This window comes from Lissotriton helveticus, chromosome 10, assembly GCF_964261635.1.
Source record: "Lissotriton helveticus chromosome 10, aLisHel1.1, whole genome shotgun sequence".
In the NCBI taxonomy this organism is placed as follows: Eukaryota; Metazoa; Chordata; class Amphibia; order Caudata; family Salamandridae; genus Lissotriton; species Lissotriton helveticus.
This window is the reverse complement of record NC_136071.1, coordinates 141,350,403-141,362,653: the sequence shown is the minus strand read 5'-3', so window position 1 is coordinate 141,362,653 and position 12,251 is coordinate 141,350,403. Positions and strand designations below refer to the sequence as shown.

General features: G+C 43.4%; 1 protein-coding gene across 1 annotated transcript in view; it reads left to right on the top strand.

The window, feature by feature from the left end:
• The window catches only part of INTS1 (integrator complex subunit 1), a 526,883-nt gene that overhangs the window by 61,837 nt on the left and 452,795 nt on the right, over positions 1-12,251 (top strand). Inside the window, 2 exon segments of the mRNA XM_078664951.1 lie at positions 11,078-11,215; positions 11,697-11,856. Coding sequence (XP_078521077.1) covers positions 11,078-11,215; positions 11,697-11,856 — 298 coding nt within the window.

Here is a 12,251-nt window from a genome sequence, read left to right as displayed (position 1 = left end):
CATATAAGAACACATCCGCGGCCACAAAACAAACTTAAAATGACACTTTTGTTTTTTTCCTTGATATACAATGAGGCAACCACAGACAATATTTCAAACTGGTATTTCCTCAGGTCAGATCGCGCCAAATGATAAACAATTGCAAGAATCACAGTTTGAAGTGCTAATTTCCAGAATTGAAATACATGAAATCTGTTCTGTTAGCAGCTCTCAAACAATGGATATATTTCTTTAAGAAAGGTAAGACTATTAGAAACATGTTTGGTGAACAAATGTTGCCATGGCAACACTTATGAAATCACATTGTTGCCTCAAAGCATGAGAGGGAAGAAAGCCCAGCTAAAATTACTGAGCGGCAAGAGTCCATTGAGGAACCAACCAGTTATGCCGACTCCACAGCCTTATGCTTACGGAATTAGTTGCAGGTATGATAATTTCAGATTAAGATTCAGAGTGAAAGACAGTTATTTGGTTTTTTTACTCTCAAATGAGAGTATGTATTCCTCTTAATTTTTTTCCTTCACAAAACTCCTAGGCTTCCGTCTCAGATCATCTGAATTACCTGATTGAACTACTAAGATCACCATTCATTAGCTGTCTCCAGAAGTCCCATGATTGTCAGTGCTCAGAAGGACATCTCCTATTTATAGTTACTCAGATGCCTTAACTTACTTTTAAATGTGTTCCCCTTGGTGGCAAATATTTTAATTTCTTTGTTTCAAGAACGATGCAAAACAAAAGTCATCCCCTCCCTCCTTGAACAACTAATCATGTGTGCCCACACAAACACAATGTTGTATTACTTTGTCACACACACACACATATTTCGTTACCTAATATATTTATTATATATAATTTATGGGTCCTTATACGGCCATCCTTCCCCCTGACTGTTTCTTTTGTGACAAGAGTCTCTAAACAATCACACAGGGTCGAAAGATGTCAAAACTCCAAGTTGGGGATCTCGCATTCGAGGGACGTTGATCATCTTAAGTTTAAGCAAGGATTATTGCAAATAAGAAAAGCCAACCTACCTGCCGCATCCCTTTCCCCTCAGTTTCTAGAAGGGACAGAGAACAACAGTAAAATAGGGAATTTTCAAAAATGAACTGACAGCCAAAACCCATAGTTACAATGAAACAGATGTGTATCATTGCTGTTTTATTTGATTTATCTTGATTTTATTTCAATGCTTAAACAATTAAAGTTTTTAAAATTACTAACTGTAGGAAAGTACCTCATTTTGACATAGTCACCCCCACTTTTTGCCTGATATTCAATGCAATTTTGACAAAAAGAACACTGGGTTCCTGCTAACCAGGTCCCCAGTGTCCGTTCTCTTTCCCTCAACAGTACAATTGTGCCCCCAATTGGCAAAACCTTTGGCACCGCTGTAAGTCCCTAATAAATGCTACCCCAGGTAGCTAGGGCAGGGGTACTAAACAGGGTCCCTAAGGGCAGCAGCACGTATTGTGCCACCTTACCGGACCCCTCTCCTAACTCTTGCATACTGCCATTACAGGCTGAGTGTCTTGGTGCTGTCAAAAGTGAAAACACAACATGGCACCCATCCCTGTGTGTCATGCCTGCAGACCCTGCATGCATTATAAACAAGTCACCCCTACAGTAGGCCTTCCAGCCGTAAGGCAAGGTGCACTATACTGCATGTGTGGACACATCTGCATGAGCAGATATGCCCCTGTGCTGGCCAGTTCAATTACCGCCAGTGCAAGTGACCAGGGAAGCCATTAAAGTACATGTGCTGAACACTGGTAAAAACGAATTCACCAGCTACATGAAGGCTTTACTGAAACCAGAGTTGTTTGGTATCATACATCTTGTATTATTAAACCCACACTGATTCCAGTGATGGATTTATTCATGCACGCACCCAGAGGGCACCTCAGAGGTACTCCCTGAAACCCTACCAGCTACTAGGATTTGGATTTGGATTTGGATAGGGATTTATAGAGCGCATAGCTACCCTAGGGCATCCCAGCGCTGACAGAAGACCTATCTTACCAAGGAAGAGATGGGGACTATGGGAAGAGCCATGTTTTTAGATGCCTACGGAAGGCAAGAAGATTGTGTTCTTTCCGGATAAAGATTGGTAGGGAATTCCACAACTTCGGGGCATTATAGGAAAACAGTCGCCCCCCTGATCGGGTCTTTTGTATTCTGGGGACACTGGCCAGTGAAAGGGAATCCGATCTGAGCTGCCTGTTTGAGTGGTGGGGTTTGATCATGGAACTCAGAATCGGTGGCCCCTTCCCCTGCATTATTTTATGCGAGATGCATAGGGTCTTGAAGTTGATTCTTTCTTTGACCGGTAGCCAGTGTAGGCTTTTGAGCGCTGGCTTGGCTGAGCATCTGGGTTTGGTTCCTGTCAAGAGTCTTGCCGCGGCATTTTGTGCACATTGCAATCTGTGAATGACCGAGGCGGGAGCCCCTAAGTATAGAGCATTTCCATAGTCCAGCCTGGAGTTCACTAGACCCTGCATGAGTAGTTTCCTAGATTGGAAGGGGACAAGGTGAAGGACCTTTCGTGCTGTTTTGATGAGGCCAAGGCAGGCCCCGGCAGTTTTTCTTGCCTGAGATTTGAAATTCAGGTCCTGGTCTAACCAAATGCCAAGACTTTTGACTTCTGCTTTGGGTGGGGGGGGTGGACCCATACAGCTTGGCCAGACGAGGGATGAAGGGAGTTTGCGTGGATTTCCCAGGAGGAGGATTTCAGACTTCTCGCCGTTTAGTTTCAGCCGTGATTCCGTCATCCACTTATAGATATTCTCTAGACAGGCTGCTAGGTTGTCTAGGCTTTTTCTTGACTGGCTTATTGACACAACCAGCTGTGTGTCATCGGCGTACATTACTGACTTAACGCCGAACGGGGAGATGATGTCTTCCAGGGGGGACATATAAACATTAAAAAGTGTGGGGCTCAGGGAGGAGCCCTGTGGGACCCCACACTGTAATGGAAGTGCTTTGGACGTGCTCGTACCGTCTGATACCTGGAAGGTTCTCCCTTCTAGTGTGCTAGCTTACTGGTTCTGGTTAGCTTGACACCACATACAAGTTTCTGACCCCCAGTGGGGTGAGGGTCCATGCTCTCAGGAGGTCAGGAACAAAGCCTCCTTCATTTTACACCCCCTACCTGTAATTTAGCATTCCAAGATGGGGGCTTTGAAGAGCCCGCAGTCTTTGATATGCAAATCTAGCTTCCCTCAGAGCTGATGCCACCCCCCGATCAGGGCCCAGGTGGCGCCGAGACAGCTGGGAAAATTAGCAGTCAGAGAGGCGTGTTCACCCTCAGGCTACCTTCACCCCTAAGGTTGGCTAACTGATCTGGACACAAAATGTAAAAGTCTGCCATCTTTGTGATGGCGAAATTAGAACTGTGGGACAGGTTTATGCCTACTTTCCACAGGAAGGGTTCAAGTAGGGGGTATAGTGACCCCAGAGCTAATTACCCCATTGGCTACTACCATACACTCCCTTCCCATCCGTAAAACTAGTATTTAGAAGAGCCCCTTGCACTAGAAAATCAGTTCCTGCTGACCTGAAAGAAGTAGGCAGACACTGAAGAGTTGAAAAAGCAAGACCGAAGACCAGCAACTGACTTGGCGTCAATCCTCATGCTGTAGGAAGCTGGCTCTTTATATGGCGGACCTAAAAGAGGTACACTGTGTAAAGAGTCCAGGCAAGCCCCAAAGGAATTTCTGAGGCACAATGTCATCCCAAATGCTCTCCTTTGTGGGAGTGGGAGCAAGCAGTTAGGCATATCCGAGAGTAGTGCAAAGCTTTCATTGCACACACAAAAGCAGTAAGACCCACTCAATAAAGAAATCTGACACCAATTCTTACAAATAACACATACTTTTATTTAGATACCAAGATCATCAGAATCAGGTAAGTACTTTTCGAGGTATGAATTCTTAAATTTTTCAAAAGTTGACAGTGCAATTTTTGGGTGCAGTAATGTTATAGCATGGGGAGAAAAACATGTACTGCATTTAATAACTTAACAGCGACTTACGGGATGTTCATCTGGACTTAAGGTGAGTATGGGGCAAGGTCCAAAGCCACACCAACAGGTCACCTCAGGAGGCTCTAAGGGATCTGGGTGCAGAGGTGTGTCACGGCGTTTGGTGTCCCATTTACTTCAATAGGTAACGGTCCGGTCAGAAAAAAGCTGCAAACAGGGACTGGGGGACCAGTTTTGGGAAACCCACAGGCGAGCTGAACCCTTGAGATCCTTGGGCACGTAGGGACACCGTTGGTCCACTTCTCCTCGGGCTGTGGGGCTCGGGTGCTATGGTGTCTTTTGGCATCGGATTTGGTGCTAGAGTCACTCGCGGTTGGAGGGGGCCTGCAGAAAGAGGCTGCAGGCGGAGGCTGGATGTCCAGTCTGGGCAAACTCTTGGGTGGGTTTAGCTCCTGTGGGTCTGGGTACTGCATTGACACCTTCACCTCCCATGGATTCAGGCTGTGGAGCGCAGGGGCATAGGTACTTTGAGGCGTCAGGTGGTGACGGTCAAGGAATCACTCTTTGTCTTGGTTTTTGCTGCAGAGGATCAAAACTGGTCAGTTGGGCCACTCACTATGTGGGTCTCACTACCCCGGAATTCCCTTGACGTGCAGGTCAATTGTCTTCAGCCTTGGTGTTCTATCTGGACACAACAATCCTTGGTTGCTGCAAGTGCTCCAGTACCCCAGGTATTGGTGTTGTGCGTCTCTGGTCAGTTCTTGCATTCCCACATTTGGAAGGAGGACAGATCTGACTTGTAGGAGCACTGCTAGCTCTTTGTGGGCAGCTGCTGTGTTGGTAGTCTCGCAGAGTGGCAGGTTGGTGAACTGGGTCTTGCGTCTTTGGTGCCTGCAGCTGCAGGGAAGTAGCGCCTCTACTCCAAGGGAGTTTCTTTGGCAATTGGTGAAGCACTGGCAGCCCTCTGTTTTTTTTTTTGGAGCCTGCTTAGCAGCTGGACAAGTAAGTTGCTCGACGAGGGTCGGGTACAGCAGGCAAGCATGCAGGGTTGGCGCCAGGTCAGTCATGCTCCTCGGTTCTCAATTCAGCAGTCTTCTTTGTCCACTCCTTCTTTTGTGTCCATTGAAATCTCATGTCCTTGTATCAGGGGGTTCTCTAAATACTCAATTTAGGGGTGTTAAGGGGAGTGAGGGGTATTAGGCGATGAGCTGTTTACCCCTGGGGGTCACTGCACCCCCTACAGGACTATTCCTTTGGGGAGTGGGCATCAACCAGTCCCAGAATTCCACCACACACTAGATTGTGGAATTCCTAACTTCGTGTTCACTTCAAGCTGTTCGCTCTAGACGTGTGTCCAGCCTGGCTGCAACACACCTCCTGGGCCCAGGGCAGGTGTTTGCATTTTCCATATCAGGGAATGCCGGTGTTGCATTTAAAAGGTGGTGTGCTCTTTGAAGCTCCCTGCCTTGACATGCTAATTTACGAGCCCTCCTGTTTGGAGGAGGTGTTAACACCTCCCGTCAGAGCAGGCATTGTTCCTGACCTCCTGATAGCATGGGCGCTCACCCCAAGGGGTCAGAAACTTGTCTGTGGTGGCAAGCTGGACAGGACCAGTCAGCCAGCGCGGCGCACTAGAGGGCCAATAGTGTTTAGGGGGGTACTTCTAAGGTACCCTCTGGGTAGGCTGACCAGAATTTTAAAGCAAAAACCCGGGACATTTCACAAAAATAGAAGGACTATACTCTTACATCAAGCGAGCGTACAGAATGACAGCGCTCCTCAGCAGAGAATTACAAATTCTGCAGTAAGAACACACATAAGATGCTAATTTTAAACTCAGTAGCTTGCCTGTAAATTAAATTGCTGTCTTGGAACAATTGCTAACTATCCCCGCTTTGTAAAGCATAAAAAACACCTTTCCCCGTTTTTAGTCGACCGTCCCCAAAAACCGGAACATGAACTAAATTTCTCAAAATCTGCCCGGACAGCTGGTGAAAAACAGGGACCGTCCTGGCAAATCTGGGACGCCTGGTCACCCTACCTCTGGGTGCATATATTAATAAATCCATCACTGGAATCAGTGTGGGTTTATTAATGCGAGGTGTTTGATACCAAACACCTTAGGTTTCAGTGAAACCATTATGTAGCTGGGTAACTTCTTTTCACCAGTGCCCTGTACATACCTTAAGATGGCTTCCCTGCTCACTTGCAGTACCTAGTAATGAAACTAGACATCTCATGGGCATATTTGCTAAGGCAGATATGTCATCGCATAAAATGTAATGCACTCTGCCTTGGGGTTCAAATGCGTGCTGTAGGTGTCACTTACATATATTAGATGCAGTGACTTTGGCATGACACACAGGAGTGTCATGTCCTGTTTTCACTTATGGCTTACACCATGTCACGCAGCTTGCAATGGCAGTCTTTGGAGAATTTGTATGTGGGTCCCTTAGTGTGGCATAAGATATGCTGCAGCCCTTTTCGGACCTTCTATAACACCCATGCCCTAGGTACGTGGTGTACCATTTACTAGGAACTTAGAAAGGTGCTAAAGTCCTTTCTAAATTATAGAACAATTAGACTTCACATTGTTTTAGAGAAGGAGCACTGGCACTGAGATTTGGTTAGCAGGGTTCAGTGCAATGTCAGAGTCGAAAATCAGCATCTAGTAGATAAAAGTGGGGGCAAGAAGTAAGGGGAAAACTGCAACAAAAACACAGTTTCCTACACCAGCATGTATGCTGTCCTGGACACTTGCGCCAAAGATATTTTGTCCTGCAGCTGCCTGTGCCTGCAAAAGCCTCGGAGGATTGCCACTCTGTATATAGTATATGCCTTTCCTCCATAGGATAATATTACTGCTTTATAAATTGAAAAAATTGTTGTCTTTTGAAAACTGTAAATATTTTCTAACTTGAGGTTTACTTACCTGATTTTGATGATTATGGAATGAGCTTTCTTTCTTTTTTGTGTCTCGCCTTCAGACCGTTTTAACTGTCGTTTGTTGGCCCTGTTACAGTAAAATATATACATATTGTGGTCTTTGGGTCAGCCCCTTGCTCTTTATTGGGTGGCTTTCGTGTCTGTCTCATTTCTTATTGGCTTTCCTCCCTTTTATTTATTTGTTTCCAACTGGATCACTTTTTTTTTACTGTGTTCTGATTGAATGACTTGTGTCTCTCCACTACTTGTATTCAGAGTGCTACTTTTTACCTTTTCTTTTAACTCTCCATGGGAGTGGAGGTGTTGTCTTGGTCATTCCTTCATGTGGGGCTCCCTTCCCAGCCCCACTATTTCTCTGACTTGCTACCTGTCCCACCCACCACTATTCCCTTGCTCTCCCTGCCTTTAAATTTTTTTTAAGGCCCCCCTTTCCTCCTTCGGGTGCTATCACCAGCTGCAACCACTTGGCAACGTTGACATCCTGCCCCAACCCACGCCTCCATCTTTCCCTTAGAAGAAACAAAGGGGCGTTCACATTTTGTTTAAAAAAATATATAAAATATATATATATATATATATATATATATATATATATATATATATATATATATTTATTTCACCTGTATTCTTTTTAATTTGCTTACTGCATTTGTTTTAAATTTACCACTTCAAACATGACACCCACCCTCTTAAAGCAGTCCACCATGTTGGAAGAATACATGAAAAAACCAAAGTGTCCACTATGTCATGATGTATGCATGCGCATACATCATCACTCAGAAGCCATCATATTGTCATGACATAGACAGCATGTAGATGATGGTGCATGCGTTGGAGAACGTACTGCTGACTTTTAACCTCACTTCTTGCTAGACCATTCTGCTTTGCTGTTTCTATATGTTGAAGTTACCTGGCCCATTACCTCTGGTCTATAAAAGTACCATACTACCCATTTGTTTTCATTTGTACACCTTTTGCCATAGCTCTGAGACAAAAACAAATTGGCAGAATGTACTAACTACTTAACATTTTAGTTATTGACTTCCGCTTTAAAATTGTTTGAGTTTACTTAATCCCTGTCCACCAGACTAAACTTTGTATGAATGGATGTTCAAATCGTTCATGCAAAAACCTAAATCATGACAACCTCTCGAGTGGATGAGGTTAGACTTGGGAACTTTGACCCTATTGGGTAATACATGCCCAAGAGTCATTCTCCTAAACATCGGGCATAAATGTGGCATCTCCAGGCACCCACTTCAGAACACTTCTGGACCTGAGGAAGAACAGAAGAGTACTGGACTTGATGACTTTAACCTAAGAAGAGCAACAAAGAACTGGTCTTGTCCCTCTTGTAAATAAGAAGTGGACTCTAAGAGTAATAAGGTTACCTCCTGTTAAAGCTACAGGAATACTGCAAGCTGCAAGTGGCCTTCCTTGCAACTGCACAGCTGACCAGGGGCAACTGGACCTGGGTTGGGTGCTGCTGTTGGCCTTTGCCTTAGACCCTGTGCGTTTGAGGGCCTCCTCTGACATCCTGGGGGCTTTAGAAATGTACTGGGACTTAAAGTACTAAGGGCCAGATTAAAAGTTTGGTGGAAGAAGTATTCTAGGTCGGCTTAACAGAGAATTTAACTTCCTCCAGGCCAAGACTACTCCATGTGCCAAATTAAGGAACGACCACCAGGCTGGCGATTATTTCTAAAGCCTTGGCAGGAACCGCTGGCACGCATGTTCCTGTCAATGCTTATTTAAGTTCGATGCATGCCTCTGTCAACAGGATAGAGCCTTCCGGCAATTGTATTTTTTCTTTCTTCAAAGAGAAAATTCTAAAAATTTGGATTTTCTTTTTGAAAATAAAGAAAATGCTCCCCTCACCAATGGAGATCTCATCCGTGGCTGGGGCAGCATTGAGCTGTTTCCACCGCCCCTTACTGCTAAAGTGTTCATGGCGGTGATGGGCATTGAAAACTGAATTTTATGTCTGCCCATCTAAATGGCCCTTGCTCCATTTGGCTGTTGGAGGGTTGTAACCATGGCAGAAACTGAGTAGTGTCCACCTGATTACACCAATGGTCCGCCCGGGTATAAACCTAGCCGTCGGATCGTTATCTTGACAGTAACGATACTCTGTCGCCATTGCAACGGGGTATTCTTATTGCCAAGATATACATCTGGCCCTAAGTCAGAGGGTGAAATCTTGGATCAGGGTGAACCTTGTTGTTGTATGTGACCCACGCTCCATCTCAGGCAGTATTACATTGTGCATAGGTCCTGGTCTACCACAACCATTGACTATCAATAGCAGTTTATGCTTCTTGGTGCTATTGTTACTCAAAACTGACTGACATTTTGTTTATTGAATTTTACTCTATTCTTCTAACTCGTTTTTTTTTTATTATTTTGAATTTTGACACCATTTTGGTACTGCATAAATACTTTTTTTGCCACTAAGTTAAACCTGTCTGTCTTGTTCCATTGCTGCCAGGAGTTCGAGCTCCATTTTATTTGGTGACTTTAGGGGTTCACCTTGGCAAGGGTTGTGATTATTTCCTGTGGTGGGTAGTCACCTACTCCAATTAATATTCCAATTTCTTACAACTGCCCTCTATGGGAGGACAACCCTCTATCCCACCTCATCACAAAACATAACCGTCTGCACAGTAAAACAGTTGCAAAATATTGTGAGACTTATGTTTTCAATCTCCTCTGGTTTGATGTTTGAGGATTCACGGCGTGCACATGTCGCAAGTATTAACTAAAGGTATGTGTATATGGGTAGGAATCATGAAGGGACATTAAGCAGTTAGCTCATCAGCGCATGCTTACCAAGAAGCAGAGATGTACTATTGCATCAATATTTGAAGTCTTTCTTCTTGGGTGTAGCATCACCATAGTCATCAAGAAAGTGACCTTAAAGCTGTCTAAATATTTGCAGATTATCTTTATACTGTCCTTTTGTGGGTAGCCAAAATAATCAATTATTCAAGCCACTCTGCATGGACTCAGGATTTCTTTTAATGTGCTTTCTTACTTTTAACCCACCATTAATATAGCATTTGACAACCAAATCTGAAACGGGGTGCCCTCATACCCACATTGTCTCCAGCGTTTCCAAGATTTTTCCAGAACATATTTAGGAAGCTCGTGTGTTGTCTAAATTGTGCTATGCCTTGTGTTATGTTTTCTGTCTTGCACACACTTAAATACTTCAAATGTTCTCCTCTTTACATCCTCCTACTCTCTGTATTCTTCCGCAGTTCAGTCTCCCAGTGCACCTTACATGTTCATCGACTCTCTGTTTTCATTGAGTGACGTATAAATGAAACAATTGGTTCCCTCACAGGTTTTGGCAAACTTGTCAAGAGAGTAACTTTTTTTTATTGCCATTAGCATCTTAGCTAAACATTTATCTCTGTCTTGTTTGACCATACCCCAACATGTCTGTCTTTTATGAAGCGAAGTCCCTCGTACATTGCTCATTTGACTTAATCTTTACCGTTCAGACAAAACACCTAAATTCAGCCCTTCAGTTAGCTAGGTTTTCTCCCTGTGTTCCTGGAATTAAGTTGCAGTAGTGCACATGGGTGAGAGGAAATGAGTAGACCTTCGGTTCCTTTTCCTAGGGCCATCTCTACCAGAGTTTTTATAATTGTTTTGTTGTGTTGTTGATTACCTTTTGAATAACGATTGCTAGATATATTTGACTTGTTAAGTTACATACGGTCTTCTTGTTTCAATGAATCACTTGGCCAGTGCAAGAAGGATTGCGATATTAGGTAGGCCATGTTTTGATAAAGAAGACAAATGGGCCAACATCCCTTTTCCTTTATGCAAACACCTGATATACAGCTATCCACCGCCTTTCTATTGGTTGTTCTTACCTCTTTTAATTGAAAGCCCCCAGTTGCTGTAAATCTGTGAACTTTTAACAAAGTTTTTGTTTCAGCTAATATTTGTTTGGTTATGAGAACAAAGTAAAATGGTCCTAAATGCTAAAGATGCAAAACTGAGTCAAAATATTTTTGGATCTAGTAAACCCTGAAAATAATACCAGATCAGGGGCATGCAGGCATTGCATTCATTCTCTTAGCATCGCTATGTCTCTGTCCTAAGTGTGCTGAGCATAATATCCATTGTATTTTGCAGGCACTTTGCAGCCTCCTTCGTAGAGATGCGTCCATTAACTTTAAGGCAAAGGGGAACAGTCTTGTGTCAGTGCTAGCCTGCAATCTGTTGATGGCTGCGTACGAAGAGGATGAGAACTGGCCTGAGATTTTTGTGAAGGTAAACTTGAACACTCAAGATGCAGGACTTATCTATCACTGTGAGAGTACAAAGAGCAAATGTCAAAACAGTTAATTTGATAACTTAATGCATATTTTTCTCTACTTTCTTTTTGCATTTCCCTTTTTGATCCTCCAAATTTGCATTTCTTTTCTTGTCTTGCTTCTTCTGTTCATGTGTTTTTCTCACACCTTTTTAGTTGATTGCCTTAGATTTTCATTTCCCTTCTACAAAATGTATTTCTTCTCCACTCTGATTCTTACATGTGTCAGTTTTCCACGTACTTAACTTCAGCTGCGTATCTTTACTGCTTTTTCATTTTCTTCTTCTTTTCATCATAACTTGCCTCTGTGGCTTTCACTGTATTTCCACGTCAGTATTTCTGCTTCAATTGTATTTTTCTTTTTCTTTTTCATTGAGTTTGTTTCCAATATTCCATTTTGTCTGGTCATTTGTGTCTGATTTTTGCTTTCCTTTGTAGGTGTACATAGAAGATTCACTAGGGGAGCGAATTTGGGTGGATAGTCCTCAGTGTAAAACATTTGTGGACAATATCCAGACTGCATTTGGCACAAAGATGCCTCCCAAAACTATGCTTTTGCCAGGAGATACAGGACGCATTGGAGGCGATCTCAGTGCAGGTAAGATTGCTCATTGTATGTGTTGTTGTGTGTTTTCTTTTCATTTTTTTTGGTCTACAGGTTCGTTCATAATGCAGCCATTTGGAGAGTAAATTAGAAGAAATGCATCTCCTCATCTGAGGTTAGGTCATTCCTTTACAACAGAAATAGTCAATGATTGCGAGATCTTATAGCAGTGGCAGGACCATGTTCTAACATTATAGCCAAAGGGCGTCCAAATAATTTGCTAAAATTCCAGACAGTTGTGTTAACTTTTTTCGGGCAGGGGGAAGAAATTGGTACCTCCACCAGTTACATATATAATAAGAATTCTATCTTGTAAAGGTTTCTGTGTTTACCCATGATCCATAATGCGTGAAAGGTTTAGATTTTGCAATGCGCCCATTCAGCCTTGT